The 21,267-nt window shown below is 49.3% G+C and overlaps 1 protein-coding gene across 1 annotated transcript in view; it reads right to left on the bottom strand.

Annotated features, from left to right (window-relative positions):
- Positions 1-739: 739 nt before the first annotated feature.
- Positions 740-21,267, bottom strand: part of IL1RAPL1 (interleukin 1 receptor accessory protein like 1) — a 2,420,186-nt gene continuing 2,399,658 nt past the window's right edge. Inside the window, exon 12 of the mRNA XM_086934516.1 lies at positions 740-1,584. Coding sequence (XP_086790642.1) covers positions 866-1,584 — 719 coding nt within the window. The 3' untranslated portion in view covers positions 740-865. The remainder of the gene's footprint in view (positions 1,585-21,267) is intronic.

Here is a 21,267-nt window from a genome sequence, read left to right as displayed (position 1 = left end):
TTTCTGTGTTGTCCATTTAACGGGGCACTTACATGAAACGAGAAGACAATTAAAATAAAATTGTAATACCAACTGTGTTTCTAAGAAAAAAAGCTACACTGTCCTTGTTAGCACAATGCTAAGCAAGAAATAACACAAGGACTAGGGGGGGCTTATTTACAAGGCCCTTGCGCCACTTTTGCGCCATTTTTAACATGGGAAAATTGACACACAAGTGTCGCAAGTGGCTTGTAAATCTGCCCCTGGGTTTTTTGTCACCCGGCAGATATTAAAGATATTTAAAAGAAAGACATCGACCAAATTAAGCTTTTTTCACGTATGCTGTGAATACAATAATCGAGAATGTAAAATCAATTACCATTATGCGTACAAATAGTTGGAAAGGTCTGCTTAAGAAAATATTTTAGGTGTCTCTGGAATTTTCAACCATCATTTTTTCAAGAGATTGCAGGATTGACCGTCCCAAATATAATCAGGCAAGTTGAAATGTCCCCATCCTTTGCCAGAAAGCTCTTTGATCAAGAAGTCCAAAGAAATGTTTAAACATAGTGATACTTGTGAACTAAACTAAACCAACAAAAACGTTTCTTATCTACATATCAGTCTTCCCACCATAAATGTAACTTTACAAAGTTCAAAGAGGAATAAAACTAAGTCAAACGTGTAATGGTAAGACACGAGTAAAACAGGAAGACACTAATGATACAAAGAAATTGCAATATAATATGTACAAGACCCTGTTTTTCCTCATATTTTATAGATTGCAATGAATGTTTAAGAGCAGCAGTCGATGATGTAATTCCAGGCACCAGACTGCCGATTAAGCTCCTATTTCTAGGTATTGTGTAACCTCCAACTTTTTTTGTCACCAAATTACACTTGATATACTTGTTTCCCTCGGCAAAAGTGGCAGAATAGCACTGTTTGTATGCGTCTCTTCGATGTGTGGATCTCTGCTTGCCTTTGTCTGGGACCGCTGGCCATTTATAAGTGTCATGGGGATGTTGCAGTAGGTATGCTGATTACCTATTGAGATAAGAGGCAGAGTGCCAGTAGGAGGTACATCGTATTCATAACTACGGTAACAGTGCTTCTGGCGCAGTTGAGAATGGTATGTGTTATCAAAAGAAGATCGTAGGTCTGGATGGGCAGCAGCTAGAGCTGTGGAGGCAGCAGCAGCCATTGAGATCGCTGAGACAGTCTGCAGTTCACCAAAAGGCCCCTGCTCGCTGACATCCAAAACCTGTTCGTGTGGGATGGATTCCATCCTCCTAAAAGGCATTTCATACTGTAGGCGTTTCCAGAATTTTGAATTTAAATTATTGCACTTTGGTCCTTGCCATTTTATAACTGTCAGCATCTTAATGGTCTGTTTCAGGGCTTCAACCTCTTGATAGTTCATAATTCCACGAAGTTCACTGCATTCAATGAGGATAACTTTGATTTCCCCGGTGACTAACATATTGCGCAGCCTGGTTTCGAGTTCAAATATGCTCCAGCCTCTTCTCACAACATAATTTGGAGTCATGACTATTATCAATCGCTTGCTTTGGTCAACACATCTGGCAACATCTTCGATGTAGGCTGCAACAAATAAAGGAAAGAGCAATTGAAGTTAATGCGGAAATAAAATTAATTATAAGCACTTGTCAAGGAACGCATTCGGTCATTCTTTCCACTAGAGTGACATTTAGTTCATAAGTTATTAAAAAGAATAGCAAATCTATTGACAGTCATGAAAACCAGAAATCTGAAATCTTATCACAATGGAACAGTAGCATAACAGATGTGAAATAGATTCTCTTTTTTAAAGTCTGCAGCCTGCCTCTTCAGCCATGTAATTTTTCCATCCTTGCCTGAAATTCCATATTGGGAAAAGAAAAAAGTACATAGGGATAATGTTTTCTTGGAACCATTTTATAAGATCTACCCAGTGACTTTTGTTAGGTCATAATACTATAGGAATCAAGTAAAAGGTATGAATTTGTTTTGGGGGCTATACTTCCAATACTAATTTAAATTTCAGTTGTAAGGTTACCGTGTTTTTTGAAGTATTGGCAACCCAGGTCTACTCTAGGTCCAAGCCACGAAGAGCTTGATGTCAGTAATGAGACCAAGGGCTGGCCTTTTTTTAAGGTCTTGCTTAATAAAATGAAGTGCGGCTTTAAGGGAGCTCTCTAACATTTCTAAGCTGGCGCCAATATTTAATATGGTATGTCTTACATGAAAGATCTTGTTTCAATAGCCCAAATTCTACCTGTGACTTGCTAGTGCTCTGGGAGAGATGCAAAATTATTCTAAACAATTTGCATTGGAGGAGGCCTATGGTGGGAACCAGTCTGCCAATGCTAATAATGTCATGATCATTCTGCAGGCTCTGGAAACTGCACATTTTAAGACATTACAATGGAATGGAAAGCCGACTCTTATACATATTATATAGACATTTCTCTAGTAGTTGCTAATAAAGTTTCTATGGAAATCTGCCTAAGATAACCTCTGAAAGGTAAATACTTCACAGCATTATTCATTCTAGGCTTATTCGTTACAGATTTTGAGTTATCCCTCAAGTGGGGTCTTACAAAAAGGGGATAGGGATCTCAAAATATATTTTCCTCATGCTAATTTCCCATAGGAAATTTAGACAGTGATACAGAAAAAAGAGCTGAACTAAATTGAGCTAAATTTAACAAAAAGCTAGATCTTTACTCAGAAAGCATGCTTTTTGTGACTAGACATAAATCTATTCAGCAATTTTTGAAATTAAAGTAAAAAGAGTAAGTGGTATATGATTGTGGGGAAGCGATGTGTTTGATAGGTTGAAACTTGTCTTGCTAATAACTTTGGTGTTGTTTGACGAAGCTTCACAGAACTTTCTAAAAACATGTTCATACACCTCTGCTTCTTTCTGGATAGTTTCACAGTGATCTGTCAAGCAAAGGCCAATAAAAATGGGAGTCCCAAAACACAATTTCCCATGCAATATCCTATAGAAATGTTCAACAATGATACAATAAAAATAACTGACCAGAATGTCACCAAATATAGCAGAAAGCTGGATCATAATTCAGAAATCATGTTTTCTGCAATTTGATGTAAATCCGTTTAGCTGTGTTTAAGAAATATAAGTTCAAAATGTAGTAATATCTGGGAATGGCTAAGTGATTGACAGACGGTAAAATCAATAGAAATGTTAATGCATCCATTTTGAGGACTCGGAGACTTAATTCCATTGTCCTGATTTTATCTTAAAACAATAGAGTGCAACGGACGTCTCTGGGTCAATTTCTTTTTCTTATGTCTTGCTGCTCTGGTGGTATTCCAGTGGGACCCAACGTGGCCTGGACCCATGTGGTCCCCTGCACGTACCTCAGGAAAAAAATATATATAGGGTGCGGTGGGCCATTGCTTGGGAGTTGGATGCATGGCCTGGCTGCAGGACAGGCCCTGGGCCAACCTCTCACATGCAAAACTTCATAAAAACTTAGGTAAGGTGCTAAGATTTAAACTTGTGTTTAAAAACCTTAGGCATTCACTGAAAAATCAAAGTGAAGTTATACAAGGATCTTGTAATAACATAAAAACTAACTGTTATGTCCTTTAGAATGGTCCTGTGCTGTATACCCCATTTTTCATACTTTGTCCATCCACACGACAATAACAATTCTGAACAGGTGACCTTTTACCTAGTAGCTTCCTCCTGTCTCTTCAACACCAGGCTCTCAGTGCTCTATCATAATCCCTGTACCTGACATACATAAACATGTCCTCCCACACAGCAGAATTATTCTGTATAAGGGTCACCACTTTTTTCATCCTTAGCCAACAGCCAGCAGTGCATGATTGCACTTGTTTAGAAAAGCATTGATGAGTGTTTTAAAAACATGTATGATTGTTTTCAAAACATCCATGATTGTTTTAAAAGCATATTGATTCTAGAAAAAACATGGAGTGACCACTTTAGTATAAAAGACCCTCACTCCCCTCTACAAATTGGAGGAGAATTCCTTCAATGCTGAGACGGGGTCCTGCATGCTGAATCTTCAACACACAGCGGTCTGACATCCCTTGAGGGCTGTCATCCTCGACATAGAGACGGAGCCCTTCATTCTCAACCATCAGGTGAGGGGGCTAGTGCTTCCCTGGGGGTTTCTTGGCTACAGATACACATAGCTATACAGATGTGCGCCTCCACTTCCATGTTTGGCTAGTTACATTTAGGCAAATTACTTAGGGCGTGCATTTTAGGAATATGCAAGTGCTACTGTTTTTATCTGAACTGCTTCTGTTCATCTTATTAGGACTATGATAGAAATGAATCTACTCTTTACAATATTGGTACTAGCAATATTTTTTTTTTCTTCTGTCTCCTGATTGTCGCAGCACATATGTCTTACACCAGGCTATCGCTGAACTGATAAATTCTTAATGAAACTTTCTAATCGTCATCCTGTGTATTTTCTGACAGAAAGCAAGCACAAGTGTCAGAGCAAAACGTACTGTACTGTGTTCCACAATCCCTGGGAAATCAGGGTTGTCATGTTCAGTGGTTGCCAGAAACCACCTACGCCACTGTAGAATACAGGGGGTGGTAGTGTCACTGTAGAGCTAGCTAGTCTAATAGCTGACATTTCGTGTGTGGGAGCCTAGAAGTGATTGGGACACCAAGCCCTTAGTTAGGTCATCGATAACATGCAGGTCCTGGGTGAATCCTAGGAACTACATGACATGGCGCCGCCAACGCTGGTTTGGTTCTTACATAAACAGTTACAATCGTGCTTTCTCAGAAAACCCTATTTACACCTTTGTCAGAGAAGTCTGAAGTGGGAAATCCGCCTCAGCTGTGCAGATATACTCTGTGTATTGGCTGAAGTTTTAGCAAGCTTGTAAGGATAAAAAGTTCCCATATTGTGCACAACCCTACCTCTCAACTTACTTTTCTTGTAAAAATTACTGAGCCCGCGAGTAGCTCGGGAGAAGACGAATTGGCTAATGCTCTTAACATTATAGAAAAATACAGGCATGCAGTGACTATGAAAATTGTTAGAGCACAGCATACTCCTAACAGGTGGCTCTATTACCTTCGTGATTGAGGCACAGGAGGTGTTCAGATCAGAGGTATTCTATTATTGGTATCAGCTTCCGCCTGCAGCTCCACAGACTAAATTGTTCCACACATACATTGTAGTTGAACCATCAGATGAATACATTCCATATGAATATATTGAAGTCCTGTTAAATACCAGCAACACAGAAAATGGTTTAAAGCCACCCTCCCTGTCAAGCGCCCCACAAGACTCACCTGGGCTTGTGAAGCGATTCTGCAGAGACGACAGGAACCACCGTCCCTATTCCCAAACAACCCCCACGGGGAATAACACCCGTCACGGATTGGATGGGTCCATGGATGGGGGCCAAATAAGCAAGGGGAGTGGCCTTGGTAGAAGGGTCGTAGGGTATGGTCGTGGCACAGCTGAAGGAACAAGAGAAGACCCAGTTAGGACGAGGTTCCACCCCTGCAGCACAACACCCCACAACACACATGCAGTAAGAAGCCCCTGGTTCCGGTGCTTACCAAGACACACGTACAGGAAGAGGTCAGCAACGTAGGGTCCAGGTGCTGTAGTGTCTCGGAGAAGAAACGAAAGAACGCGCTCCTGCGCATGAACCACCAAGTACCACAAACAATAAAAAGGTGCTCCTGCGCGGAAGAGAATAATACTCGAACTCCAGGGTAAGCACTATAGAGCGGCCCAGTGCATGTTTTGAGCAAGGCTCCTGCGTCACATGCGATAGTTCAGCAATGTACCTAATGCTTCCTGCGTTAGGTCACTAGTAGTAGCGCACCTGCGCAATTGTCAATACCAAGGTAAAACAAGCAAAACTGTGTTTCAGCGCTCCTGCGCTATGTACAGGAAATGCAACAACGCACCTGCGTCACTGCCAATACAAAAGCAACCCAAGGAAAGTAATGCAGCAGCGCTCCTGCGCGGCTGCCAGGGAATGGGGTAATCCGGGTCCCCAAAAGAACGGAACTCGGCGCTCTCAGCAAGCTGTGTCAGTGACCGTGAACCCCGCAAGGCAGTCTGAGCACATGGGCTCGGGGAAACACAGTCCAGCGCCCCACACGCTGGAGAGTACCAAACACCAGCGGGAGCAGTCACGTAACGAATGCAGTTTCGGGAAAGGCGTTACCGTGACTCGTCGTGCAGCGAGGCTTCCAGGGGTCAAAGTGGAGAAGAACCAATCCTTCCCGACAGCTGGGCTCCGAGCGTGAATCCCGAATCAGAAGCACCGTTCCGGCGGTGCTTCTCACCTATATGCGTAGTCCCCCGGATGTGATTGCAATGGCCAGAGGACTAGACTGGGATACCACTTCCGGCCGGAAGTGAGTATTCCCGACACCTACATGGTTGTTGTGGCGCCCGGAACGGCGGAAAGCCGCCACATGACAGTACCCCCCCACAAAACAGAACCCCCACCCGGGAATCAGAACGGGGTAGCAGGGCGCGGGCTCAGGGGGTGACTCAGATGGAAAGCACGGACTAGAACAGGGGCATGACGAACATGGGAGCACAGCCGTCTGAAACTGAACTCAGACAAAACAGAAGTCCTCATCTTAGGTACCTCCCCCTCCACCTGGGACGACTCTTGGTGGCCAGAGGCCCTTGGAAAAGCACCCATCCCGACGGACCACGCACAGAACCTGGGCGTCATCCTGCATTCCTCACTCTCGATGATCAGACAAGTCAACGCCGTCTCATCATCTTGCTTCAACATTCTTCGCATGCTCAAAAAAACATTTCGCTGGATCCCTACCGAAACTAGAAAAACAGTCACCCACGCTCTGGTCACGAGCTGACTGGACTACGGAAACACCCTCTACGCCGGCACCACCCCAAAACTCAAGAAAAAACTACAACGCATCCAGAACGCCTCAGCCAGGCTCATATTAGACATCCCGCGTAAAGAACACATCTCTGATCACCTGAAAAACCTCCACTGGCTCCCCGTCAATAAGAGGATCACTTTCCGGCTCCTAACCCACGCACACAAAGCACTCTACGAAATCGGACCCGAATGCCTCAACACACGACTATCCTTCTACACCCCCTCCCGCCAGCTACGATCCTCCAACCAAGCCCTTGCCACTGTACCTCGCATCAACAAAACCACCATGGGAGGTAGATCCTTCTCCTACCTAGCAGCTAAAACTTGGAACTCACTTCCCACTCACCTTCGCCTTACTCAGAACCACCTAGCATTCAGAAAGCAACTCAAAACGTGGATATTCGACAAGTAACTCCCCACCCTTCTACAAGCGCCTTGAGACCCTCTGGGTATGTAGCGCGCTATATAAATCTTTTGACTTGACTTGACTTGACATGACAATGGTTCCCAAGACCGCTCCTCGGGACCGTACCCCTTCCAGTCTATCAGGTAAAACAACTTCCCCCTGGTACGGCGAGAACCCAGAACAGCTCTAACCTCAAACTCCACATGGTCCTCCTCCACCACCGGAAAAGGGGGAGAGGGGACGGTGCAGTCAGGATGGACTGCACGCAGAAGAGAGACATGGAAGACCGGGTGTATCTTCATATGAGCCGGGAGCGTCAGTCTTATGGCCACTGGGTTGATCACCTTCTCAACGGCAAAGGGACCCACGAACCGAGGCAGCAGTTTCTTAGGACCATGCACATTGAGGTGCCGAATGGAGAGCCATACCATGTCGCCGATGCGATACACTGGTTCTTTCTGCCTATGAGCGTCCGCGTGTTCTTTGTAGGATTCCTTTGCTTTGGCCAACTTGAACCGGGCCTGTTGCCAGAGTTGACACAGAGTTTTGTGATAAGCCCGCACCGTAGGCAAAGGGCTGTCCACTGGAATGCCCCACGCTGTGGTGCGAGGGTGTTTGCCCTGTAGGCAGAAAAATGGGGACATCCCGATGGCCGAATGCTTGCTGTTGTTATAAGCGTACACCGCCATCCACAGCACCTCAGACCACTCTTTCTAAACTGTGAGCAACAAACAGCGCAGGTACTGCTCCATGTTGTGGTTGGTTCTTTCCGCTTGACCGTCTGTCTGGGGGTGGTAGGCGGAAGAGAGACGTATATCCATCTCCATGATTCTGCACACTGCTCTCAAGAAACGGGACACAAATTGAGATCCCCGGTCTGTTATTACGACCTCAGGAATGCCATGGAGACAAACCACATTGTGCACGAACACCAAAGCCAGTTCTGCTGCGTTGGGTATTTTGGGCAGAGGCACGAAATGAGCCATCTTGGAAAGGTGGTCCACCACGGTGAGTACTGTGGTATGGCCGGTTTTGGTCTGCGGAAGTTCTACCACGAAATCCATGGAAATGGTGTGCCAAGGATACGGTGGTACCGGGATGGGACGTAGATGGCCCCCAGGGGTTTCCGACCTGTTCTTGCCTTGTAGGCACACGGCACAACGGGATACGTGATTTCTTGCATCGGTTTCTACATTTGGCCACCAGAACTGTCTTTGTACTAGATCGAGTGTCTTGTGGTATCCCGGATGACTGGAGAGAACATGGTCATGACACATACGGATTGCTTGCTGCTGATAGGGCTTCCCAGGTAGGTACAACCTGTTTCCTTTGACCAGGAGTCCGTTCTCACGAACCACGCCTTCGTGTCCTTTCTCTAGGGCCGCTGGATCTATTCCGTCCGTGTCTTTACGTAGCTGGGTCATGAATTCTGAGGAGGCCACTACGCCCTGGAAGTGGTGGTCCGAGATGACGGGAACTGGTTTGGTGTTTTCGGCGGCATCCTCAGCCTCATCCAACCGTGAGAGAGCATCTGCCTTGGCGTTGTCCTTACCGGGTCGGTATATGATGGTGAAATTGTATTCATTAAAGAATAGTGTTCATCGTAACTGTCTGGTGGTAAGGGCGCGTGCTGAGCGTAAGAACTGCAGGTTCCTATGATCTGTATAAATGGTGACCATGTGTTTTGCGTCCTTCAGGTAATGACGCCATTCCTCAAACGCCATCTTGATTGCCAGAAGCTCCCTATCCGACACCGTGTAGTTCCTTTCTGCAGGCTGTAACTTTTTGGAGTAAAAGGCCACTGGATGTAGCCGTCCGGTGTTAGCATCCCTCTGTGATAACACGCCTCCCAAGGCGTCCTTTGAGGCGTCTGCCTCTACCACGAACGGTTGATTGGCGTCTGGATGGATAAGTACTGGGGCTGTGGTGAACCGCCTTTTTAGTTCTTGGAATGCATCGTCTGCTGTCTGGTCCCAACAAAAGCGCTGTCCTTTGCGCAACAGGCGTGTGATAGGTGCCACCATTCCGGAGAATCCAGAGATGAAACGGCAGTAGTAGTTGGCAAACCCCATGAACCGCTGCACCCCTTTCACGGAGTCTGGAGTAGGCCAACGAAGGATGGCCTCTACCTTCTTGCTGTTCATCTGTATTCCTGCTGGGGTGATGATATGCCCCAGGAACTCCACGGCGGTCACGTGGAAAACGCTTTTCTCCAGTTTTACGTATAGTCGATGTTTTCCCAGTTGTCGTAGAACCGAACGCACGTGCTGTACGTGTTCGGTGATGGTCTGTGAGTAAATCAGTATATCGTCAATGTACACGATACAGAAGACGTCGAGGAACTCCCTCAATACCTCGTAAATGAAGTACTGGAATGCGGCGGGGCATTGCAGAGTCCGAAGGCATGACCTGGTACTCAAACAGGCCGAATTTGGTCCGGAAGGCGGTCTAAGCAGTCCCTCTTGTCTAACTCGGGGACTAGGAGTGGTTCCCCAAGGGTTGGTGATACCAGCCGCCCCTTGGCCCTGTAGGGCCGTTATATCGTGGCGTAAACTGAGGTTTTCTGCCTGCATGGCAGCCAGCAAGGATGCTATGTCCTGCAGGGTTACCTCTGTTTCTCCCATGTCATCTGGGCAGAATGTAACAACGTGGGCTTCTGATTCTGTCAAGCGCCCCACAAGACTCACCTGGGCTAGTGAAGCGATTCTGTAGAGACGACAGGAACCACCGTCCCTATTCCCAAACAACCCCCACGGGGAATAACACCCGTCACGGATTGGATGGGTCCAGGGATAGGGGCCAAAAAAGCAAGGGGAGTGGCCTTGGTAGAAGGGTATAAGGGTATGGTCGTGGCACAGCTGAGGGAACAAGAGAAGACCCGGTTAGGACGAGGTTCCACCCCTGCAGCACAACACCCCACAACACACCCCTGGTTCCGGTGCTTACCAAGACACACATACAGGAAGAGGTCAGCAACGTAGCGTCCAGGTGCTGTAGTGTCTCGGAGAAGAAACGAAAGAATGCGCTCCTGCGCATGAACCACCAAATACCACAAACAATAAAAAGGCGCTCCTGCACGGAAGAGAATAATGCTCGAACTCCAGGGTAAGCGCTATAGCGCGGCCCAGTGCATGTTTTGAGCAAGGCTCCTGCGTCACATGCGATAGTTCAGCAATGTACCTAATGCTTCCTGCGTTAGGTCACTAGTAGTAGCGCTCCTGCGCAATTGTCAATACCAAGGTAAAACAAGCAAAACTGTGTTACAGCGCTCCTGCGCTATGTACAGGGAATGTTCATTTATATAGCGCACTACTCACCCAGAGGGTCTCAAGGCGCTAGAGAGGGGGGTTCATTATTTGTCGAATAGCCAGGTTTTCAGTTCTTTTCTGAAGGAGATGTGGTTCTGAGTAAGGCGGAGGTGGGTGGGGAGTGAGTTCCAGGTCTTGGCGGCCAGGAAGGAGAAGGATCTGCCACCCATGGTGGATTTTCAGATGCGCAGGACTGTGCCGAGGGCTTGATTGGATGATCTTAGTTGGCGGGTGGGTTTGTAGAAGGACAGTCGAGTGTGGAGGCATTCGGGTCCTAGATTATGAAGGGCCTTGTGTGCGTGGGTGAGAAGGCGGAAAGTAATTCTTTTGTTGACGGGAAGCCAGTGGAGGTCTTTTAGGTGTCCGGTGATGTGATCTTGGCGCAGGATGTCTAATATGAGTCTCGCTGACGGGTTTTGGATGCGCTGGAGTTTTTTCTGTAATTTTGTTGTAATTCCGGCGTAAAGTGTGTTGCCATAATCCAGACGACTCGTGACCAGTGCATGGGTGACAGTCTTTCTTGTCTCGAGGGGGATCCAGCGGAAGATCTTTTTGAGAATGCGAAGGACGTTGAAGCAGGAGGACGAGACGGCGTTGACTTGTCTGGACATTGAGAGAGAGGAGTCTAGAATGAAGCCAAGGTTACGTGCATGGTCTGTGGGTGTGGGTGCTGTGCCCAGAGCGGAAGGCCACCAAGAGTCGTCCCAAGCTGAGGGGGAGGATCCTAGGATGAGCACCTCCATTTTGTCTGAGTTGAGTTTTAGGCGGCTTTGTGTCATCCATTCGGCTACTTCTTTCATGCCTTCGTGAAGATTGGTTTTGGCGGTGTTGGGGTCTTTGGTGAGGGAAAGGATTAGCTGGGTGTCGTCGGCGTAAGAGATGATGTTGAGGTTGTGTTGACGCGCGATAGAGGCGAGAGGACTAATGTAGATGTTGAAGAGGGTGGGACTGAGTGAGGATCCTCGAGGTACGCCGCAGATGACTTCGGTGGCCTTTGAGTAGAATGGGGGAAGTCGGACTCTCTGAGTTCTCCCAGCTAGGAATGAGATGATCCAGTCCAAGGCTTTTCCTTGTATGCCGATGTTGCTGAGGCGTTGTATAAGGGTGCTGTGGCAGACTGTGTCGAAAGCGGCGGAGAGGTCCAGTAGGATGAGGGCCACTGTTTCTCCGTTGTCCAGGAGTGCTCGGATGTCGTCGGTCGCTGCAATGAGGGCGGTTTCGGTGCTGTGTTTGGCTCGAAATCCGGATTGAGATGGATCAAGGGAGTTGTTGGATTCAAGGAAGGCGGCGAGCTGGTTGTTGACGGCTTTCTCGATGACTTTGGCCGGGAAAGGGAGGAGGGGTATGGGTCGGTAGTTTTTCAGTTCTGAGGGGTCTGCAGTGGGTTTTTTCAGAAGGGTGCTGAGTTCGGCGTGTTTCCAGATTTCTGGGAAGGTGGCAGAGTTGAAAGAGCAGTTGATGACATCGCGGAGTTGGGGTGCGATGATGGAGTCAGCTTTGTTGAAGATGTGGTGGGGACAGGGGTCAGAAGGCGAGCCAGAGTGGATTGAGTTCATGAGGCGAATGGTGTCTTCAGTGGTTATTGGGATCCAGGCACTGAGGTTGTGGAATCTGAAGGGGGTGGGGTGGGTTGATCACTGGGAGAATTCTTGAAGCTGTTGTGGGTGTCGGCAATTTTGTTGTAGAAGAAGGAGGATAGCGCGTCGCAGAGGTTTTGGGAAGGAGTGATGTCTTTGGATGCTGCGGAGGGGTTAGTGAATTCTTTGACGATATTGAAGAGTTCCTTGCTGTTATGAGAATTGTTGTCGAGACAGTCCTTGAATGCTGATTTCTTGGCGGATCGAATCAGTTGGTGGTGTTTGCGGGTGGCTGTCTTGAGGGAGGCCATGTTGTCTGAGGTTGGGTTTTTTCTCCAATTCTTCTCCATGGTGCGGCATAGCTTCTTGGATTTTTTAAGTTCATCATTGAACCAGGGAGCCTTTTTGCTGGCTGATTTCAACTGGTGCTTTTTCAGGGGTGCTAATTCGTCCGCACTGTGGGTAATCCATTGCCTGAGGTTGGTGGCCGCTTGGTCTGGGTCCATTGAGAGGGTGGGAGGGTTATGGTTGAGTGATTTGAGGAGTTGGTCGGTGGTGATTTTGTTCCAGTTTCTCCGGGGAATGGGTTGTGGACGGTTGTGGGACAGGGTGGTTATGTAGCTGAAGTGAACACAGCTGTGATCCGTCCAGTGGAGAGTTGTAGTGCGATCGAAGGAGATGTGCTTGCTGGAGGTGAAGATAGGGTCGAGCGTGTATCCGGCTGTGTGAGTGGGGGTGTCAACAAGTTGTTTGAGTCCGAGATTGGCCAGGTTGTCCAGAAGGGTGGTGGTGTTGCTGTCGAGTATGTTTTCAAGGTGGTAGTTGAGGTCTCCTAGAAGAATGTAGTTCTCGGAGGCGAGGGCGTGCTGGCTGACGAAGTCTGTGATGTCGTCGCTGAATTGAGTGCGGGTGCCTGGAGGCCTGTAAATGAGGGTGCCCCTAAGGGTGGTCCTGGGGTCGGTGTGGATCTGGAAGTGGAGGTGTTCGGCGGTTGCAAGATTGTCGTCGGAGCTGGTTGTAATTTTGATGGTGTTACTGTGGACGATGGCGATGCCTCCTCCAGTTTGATTAGTGCGGTCTTTTCGAATAATCTTGTAAGTGTCCGGTATGGCTATGGCGATGTCGGGAGCAGAAGATGCGTTCATCCATGTTTCAGTAAGGAAGGCGATGTCAGGTGACGCAGTGTCGATTAGGTCCCAGAGTTCTGTTGCATGTCTGTGGACCGAGCGGGTGTTCAGTAGGATGCATTTCAGGCGGTTGGGTTCGGAGATGTGTGTGGAGGAAGTGGGTTTGGTGAGGGTCCTGAAGCAGTTGAACTTGCAGGAGAGGCAGGCGAATGGGCCGTGGGTACGTCCTGGGGTAGCTTTGCAGCATTGTGGTGTGCGACCGTGGTTGAGGGCGAGGAGGGTAGCGGCATCATAAGTGGTACTAGTGGGTTGGGAGTGGCGGGGACCAGGGGGTCTGGCGCTGGGCGCGGTCCAGGTGCGGACAGGCGTAGACGGGCTTACCTTTGGCGCACCTTCGGCGCGCAAGGGGCGCGATCGCTGCGCGTGAACGCTACGCGCAATAGCATCTGACATATATGGATAGTGGAGGGGGAGGGGCGAGGGAGGAGCAGCTGGGAGGCGGGTGCGTGGTGGAGGGGGCGTGCTCCGGGCACAACAACAACAGTAGTAATGGCGGCTAAAAGGGAAGTGCAGACCGGGTTGGGGAGATTGAATTATTTATTTATGTGGTGGGTAGCGGGGCGCCTGAGGAGCGGAGCGCAGAAGCAATGGCCCACAGCAATAAACAAACAACGAAGCGGTAATGCGAGCTAAACACAGGCACTCTGAATCAGTGAAGCAATGCAGGCACTGTCGAGCAGATACAGCGGGCGCGTGAAAATAATGAAATAATTATGCAGGTATGGTCAAGCGCTAAATAAGGTTAGCAGAGCAGCGCTAACGATACCCAGCCAGCGTAGTCAGGAGAGAGCAGGGCAGAAGGGAGTGACCGCTTCTGACGAAGTGCTTCGGTGTTCGGGGAGAAGCCTTGCCTCTTAGTGGGAGGGAGGGGCAGCTGGGAGGCGGGTGCGTGGTGGAGGGGGCGTGCTCCCCAATACAAAAGCAACCCAAGGAAAGTAATGCAGCAGCGCTCCTGCGCGGCTGCCAGGGAATGGGGTAATCCGGGTGTTAGACCTGACATCATTGGCTTGAGTCTCTCCTCCATTTTTCTGTTTGCTTCTACTGTTTTACGATGTTTTGCTGGTATATGCTTTGGGCGCTGTGTCACTGCTGATCAGTGCCATAGCGCAAGTGCTCCCTCTGTTAAAATGATGTATCTATTGTATCCATGTTTGGCTTATTTGGTTTACTGTCAGTCCCTAGTCTAGTGCACCAGGAGTGCCGGGGCTTGTAAATACAAATGCCGCTCGTGGGCTTGCAGCACGTGTTGTGCCACCCACAGGAGCGGCCTTGTAAAAGAATGTCTACGGGTCGGTCATTGCGAGACCCACGTGCAGTCTTGCACTGTCACGTCGGCTGCGCAGGTATACCTACCTGCCAGCCCTCCAACCTTCCCTTAACTTCATGTTAGTCACCCCTATGGTAGGCCCATGGGCAGGGTGCATTGTAAGTGTAAGGTAGGACAAGCCTGACCAAGTTGGCATGTCCTGATAGTGAAGTGCCGCCATCTTAGTGCTTCACTATTGCGAGGTAGCCTGCTCTCCGTTGGATAGAATGGGCCGCCGGGATTATTAATGCTATGATCCTAGCTGGCTCGGAGAGTACGGTGCAATGTCGAGTTTGGTATCCCTGAACTCGGGGTTTAATTACGCATCCGTTGGTGTGGATGGTTTTTGGACTCTGGGTTCGAAAGTAGTACTTTTAGAAAGTGTCTATTTTCTTGTCTAACCATATCTGGTCTCTGCTGGTCTTACGTGTGTGTGACAGGAGCTGGGTGGCTCCAAGAGGTCTGGATGAGTCAGTGTGGGATGAGTGGGACATTTACGTTGAGAGTAGGGGGAGAGTAGTTGTTGATAGCCTGCCTTGCCTGATACAATGCTGGCTCCACCTCCTGCCAAGCGACTGATGGCTCTGTGCCTGCCATGGACGATCCTAGCCCCACCTCCTGCCAGGAGGGCGATAGCTCTGCTCCTGCCAGTATCAATGCTGGCTCCACCTCCTGCGGGGCGTCTGAGGACCCGGCCCGGCTCAATGAATAGACCAGGTGCGACTACCTAGCTCCACCCACTGCAGACCCAGGATGTTGGGAAACCCCCGGCATAGACAAAGGGATCAAAGACGAAAAGGGGTATAAGAGAAGGACCCCTGAACTAGGAAATCAGATCACTTCTGACAAGGAACCCTGTAACCAAGGACAAGAAGCCTGATGATCTAAAGGACTGCCTACCCCTTCTGCCAGTGTGCTGTTGTTGGGGGAATCCTGCAGTGCTTCTTTATTTTTGCCAAGGAACCAGGAGAGAGGAACTGTGTGTGTACTCTCACGCTTGCTAAGAAAATCTCCAAGGACTGGAAGAGTGCCAGTCTCCTGCTGAAGTCACAGGGCTAAAGGACTCCCCAGGATGTATACAGCTACATGCTGGCCTTTCGGAACCAGACTCGGCGCTTCAGAGAACTTGCTCAGGCAAATCTGGAGGCCAGCCAGGAGGAGATGAAGCGATGGTACGACCGGAATGCCACTCTGGTAGAGCTTCAGCCTGGTCAGGAAGTGTGGGTCATGTCCCCTGTGGAACCTTGTGCGCTCAAGGACAGGTGGACTGGACCGTTTAAGGTTGTGGAGAAGAAGAGCGATGTCACCTACTTGGTGGACTTGAAATCTCCCAGGAACCCCTTGCGGGTCCTGCATGTCAACCGTTTGAAGCCCCACTTAGAAAGGTCCGAAGTGGGCATGCTCTTAGCTACAGATGATGGAACGGAGGAGGAGAGTGAGCCTCTTCCTGACCTCCTGTATGCTAAAGAGCAAGACGGGTCAGTGGATGGTGTGGTCCTCTCTGACACACTGACCCTTGAGCAGAAACAGGATTGTCGCCACCTGTTGGGACAATTCCCGGGTATGTTTTCCTTGGTTCCGGGTGTCACGCATTGGTGTGTCCATGACGTTGACACCGGAGACAGCCCTCCTGTGAAGCACAAGGCTTACAGGGTGACTGACAAGGTCAGAGCATACATTAAGGAGGAGGTCTCCAAAATGTTCGCGTTAGGGGTGATTGAGTCCTCTAGCAGTCCTTGGGCCAGCCCAGTGGTCTTGGTCCCGAAGGCTGCAGCGCCTGGTGCTTCACCAGAACTCCGGTTCTGCGTGGATTACCGAGGACTCAATTCGGTCACGAAGACCGACGCGCACCCCATCCCCAGAGCTGATGAGCTCATCGATCGGTTGGGGGCTGCCCGGTACCTTAGTACGTTTGACTTAACATCTGGGTACTGGCAGATCGCCTTGACTGATGGGGCAAAAGAGAGGTCAGCGTTCTCCACACCAGATGGGCTATACCAGTTCCGGGTGATGCCCTTTGGGATGAAGAATGCCCCCGCCACCTTCCAGAGGTTGGTCAACCAGGTCTTGGCTGGACTGGAGGAATTCAGCGCCGCCTACCTGGACGACATCGCAGTGTTCAGCGCCAGCTGGGAGGAACACTTGCGCCACCTCCAGGAAGTGTTGTTGGCCCTGCGCGGAGCAGGCCTCACAATCAAAGCCAGTAAGTGCCAGATTGGGCAGGGTTCTGTGGTGTACTTGGGACACCAAGTAGGGAGCGGTAAGGTGGCCCCCCTGCAACCCAAGATTGATACCATCCTGGCTTGGGCACCGCCCAAAACCCAAACACAGGTGAGAGCCTTCTTAGGACTCACGGGTTATTACAGGAGGTTTGTCAAGGATTACGGTAACATTGTGCACCCCTTGACTTCGCTGACTTCCAGGAAGCAGCCACGAAACGTGATCTGGACTGATGCCTGTCAAACGGCCTTTGACACCCTGAAAACTGCAATGTGCACCGCACCTATACTCCAGGCACCCGACTTTTCGAAAGAATTCATTGTTCAGACGGACGCTTCAGAGCATGGCTTGGGGGCTGTTCTAGCTCAGGTGAATGAAGAGGGCCGAGACTTGCCTGTAGCCTTCATCAGTAGGAGGTTACTTCCCAGGGAAACGAGGTGGAGTGCGATAGAGAGAGAAGCATTTGCTGTGGTCTGGGCGCTGAAGAAGCTAAGACCCTACCTGTTTGGGACTCACTTCCGGGTTCAGACAGACCACAGGCCCCTCAGATGGTTGATGCAAATGAGGGGTGAGAATCCAAAACTGTTGAGGTGGTGCATTGCTCTACAGGGGATGGACTTTACGGTGGAAAACCGCCCTGGCACAGATCACGCCAATGCTGATGGTCTGTCCAGATTTTTCCGCCTTAGTGATGAGGACTCCCTAGGTTAAGGGTAGTTCTCCCCACATTTCAGCTGGAGGGGACACGTGTTAGACCTGACATCATTGGCTTGAGTCTCTCCTCCATTTTTCTGTTTGCCTCTACTGTTTTACGATGTTTTGCTGGTATATGCTTTGGGCGCCGTGTCATTGCTGATCAGTGCCATAGCGCAAGTGCTCCCTCTGTTAAAATGATGTATCTATTGTATCCATGTTTGGCTTATTTGGTTTACTGTCAGTCCCTAGTCTAGTGCACCAGGAGTGCCGGGGCTTGTAAATACAAATGCCGCTCGTGGGCTTGCAGCACGTGTTGTGCCACCCACAGGAGCGGCCTTGTAAAAGAATGTCTACGGGTCGGTCATTGCGAGACCCACGTGCAGTCTTGCACTGTCACGTCGGCTGCGCAGGTATACCTACCTGCCAGCCCTCCAACCTTCCCTTAACTTCATGTTAGTCACCCCTATGGTAGGCCCATGGGCAGGGTGCATTGTAAGTGTAAGGTAGGACAAGCCTGACCAAGTTGGCATGTCCTGATAGTGAAGTGCCGCCATCTTAGTGCTTCACTATTGCGAGGTAGCCTGCTCTCCGTTGGATAGAATGGGCCGCCAGGATTATTAATGCTATGATCCTAGCTGGCTCGGAGAGTACGGTGCAATGTCGAGTTTGGTATCCCTGAACTCGGGGTTTAATTACGCATCCGTTGGTGTGGATGGTTTTTGGACTCTGGGTTCGAAAGTAGTACTTTTAGAAAGTGTCTATTTTCTTGTCTAACCATATCTGGTCTCTGCTGGTCTTACGTGTGTGTGACAGGAGCTGGGTGGCTCCAAGAGGTCTGGATGAGTCAGTGTGGGATGAGTGGGACATTTACGTTGAGAGTAGGGGGAGAGTAGTTGTTGATAGCCTGCCTTGCCTGATACAATGCTGGCTCCACCTCCTGCCAAGCGACTGATGGCTCTGTGCCTGCCATGGACGATCCTAGCCCCACCTCCTGCCAGGAGGGCGATAGCTCTGCTCCTGCCAGTATCAATGCTGGCTCCACCTCCTGCGGGGCGTCTGAGGACCCGGCCCGGCTCAATGAATAGACCAGGTGCGACTACCTAGCTCCACCCACCGCAGACCCAGGATGTTGGGAAACCCCCGGCATAGACAAAGGGATCAAAGACGAAAAGGGGTATAAGAGAAGGACCCCTGAACTAGGAAATCAGATCACTTCTGACAAGGAACCCTGTAACCAAGGACAAGAAGCCTGCTGATCTAAAGGACTGCCTACCCCTTCTGCCAGTGTGCTGTTGTTGGGGGAATCCTGCAGTGCTTCTTTATTTTTGCCAAGGAACCAGGAGAGAGGAACTGTGTGTGTACTCTCACGCTTGCTAAGAAAATCTCCAAGGACTGGAAGAGTGCCAGTCTCCTGCTGAAGTCACAGGGCTAAAGGACTTCATCTGCTAAAAGTGCTATTTGCTGGAAGTGTGAATCCAGCACCGCTGAAAGGACCAGCAATCCCGACGATCGGACGCCAGGCCCGACCGACGCCAGCAGCAACGCCAGTGAGTAGGAGTACGGCTCTAACTCCAGAGGACCTCGTGTCGGCCCCGCTGCTGATCGCATCAACCGTGTGCCCTTCGACGCCGTGAGCGCTGCTCACTCTGTGCAACTGCATCATTGACAACGCCTGCTGTGGCCTGATCGACACCGAAGACGCGACGCCGGAGTGCTCGACGCCGCTGATCATCGTGTGCTTCAATTTCCTAAGGTACTGTGTTGTTGGGGGTCCGTGTGACTCCAGGCCCGGCGCAGCGCTCCTCGCGGTCGACGCCGAACCTGTGGATTATCTTTGCCCCAGCGTTGTGTAGCTCCCGTGTGAGTTACCCTGTTGCTAAGAACTGTGTTTCCAAGAAGAAGATTTGCTTGATACTAAAAGACTCTTGTGCTAAAGAAGAAACTACCTTTGAACTATCCTTTTTCCTTCCCGAACGTATTTATTCCGATTGTGTACAGTTTTGCCGTTATTTGGTCTTGTGCTAAGTCTTATATAAAGATACTTATTTTTATAATACTACTGTGTCGTGTCCATTTGTAGTGTATTCACTTTATTACTGTATGTGGTCATAATTGCTTAACACACAGCCTCTGAGATAAGCCTGTTCTGCTCTGCCAAGCTACCAAGGGGGTGAGCAGGGGTTATCGAAGGGTGTGATCCCCTTGCCCTGACTAGAAAAGGAGTGTCCCTATTTGTCAGAAGTGTATACCTCTGCCAACTAGAGACAGCCGGCTCTAACACCGGGTCCCCAAAAGAACGGAACTCGGCGCTCTCAGCAACCTGTGTCAGTGGCCGTGAACCCCGCAAGGCAGTCTGAGCACATGGGCTCGGGGAAACACAGTCCAGCTGGAGAGTACCAAACACCAGCGGGAGCAGTCACGTAACGCATGCAGTTTCGGGAAAGGCGTTACCGCGACTCGTCGTGCAGCGAGGCTTCCAGGGGTTAAAGTGGAGAAGAACCAATCCTTCCCGACAGCTGGGCTCCGAGCGTGAATCCGGAATCAGAAGCACCGTTCCGGTGAAGCTTCTCACCTATATGCGTAGTCCCCCGGATGTGATTGCAATGGCCGGAGGACTAGACCGGGATACCACTTCCGGCCAGAAGTGAGTATTCCCGACGCCTATATGTGTGTTGTGGCGCCCGGAACGGCGGAAAGCCGCCACATGACACTCCCACACATAACATCTGTCGTGAGACTCTGTCCGCTCAGCACAGAAGGAGCATCTTGGCCAGTCTTAGTGACATACACTCCACAACCCGAGATAGATAAACCTCCAATGGATAAAATCTGTGCAATATACAAAGATATAGTCAGGTATTACAGACATATCGTCCAGTTTGTCATGCAAACATTAACAGTCGACCATGTGAGAAATGCTCCAGCTGGTCCACATCAGACCACACCTATAATTACAACACAGACACCTTCCAAACAAGAGCAAACTCAGTTCTAAATAGCCCAAAAAATTGTACAGCTGGAAGCAGTATTTCCCCATACGGGTCCGCAGGAAAATCATAGAATGGTAACCATATGCTTACCAATGGGGATGGTTCCCTCAATTGAGGATTGTACCACTTGGGGAACAATCTTTGCTGCCGTTTACATCAGAGTATGTGGTACCCCCTCCTTAGCAGTCGTTCCAGATGTATTGAAACAAATAAAGAACGAGTATAGGGCAGGAGGACTTGGGAAGGAAGCTGATTGGTAATTTTGTCCAAGTCTTCGCAATAATGCTGAGTAACATAAAGGGGAGGAGCAGCCGTTGCTATACACAACTGCCTAAGGGAAACAGCTCCTATCAATAGGGAGCGAGAATTAGCAAACATTATTGAAGAAACATATGCTGCATTAGGTCGAGTTAATTTGGGAACCAAAGCTGGGAAGTCACAACCGGCGGGAAATCCCGACAAGGACAACTTGAAGCAAGCACGCGCTTCTTCTAAAAAAAATGGGAAAATAAAAACTCTAACAATAACAATTCAGAAGAGAATTCACGATCAAGGGGTAGGTCTCCCCAACTGGATTACTCTGAAAAGAGGTACAACCATAGTAATTGTGATATCATTAGGAAACCTGACAGGTATCAGGACACTGATACACGTTCCTTTCTTTCCTTTCAGGGTTCATCAAAACA

Source organism: Lissotriton vulgaris, chromosome 8, assembly GCF_964263255.1.
Source record: "Lissotriton vulgaris chromosome 8, aLisVul1.2, whole genome shotgun sequence".
NCBI classification, from domain to species: domain Eukaryota; kingdom Metazoa; phylum Chordata; class Amphibia; order Caudata; family Salamandridae; genus Lissotriton; species Lissotriton vulgaris.
Note: the sequence above shows the minus strand (reverse complement) of the source record. Positions and strands in the feature narration are given on the sequence as shown.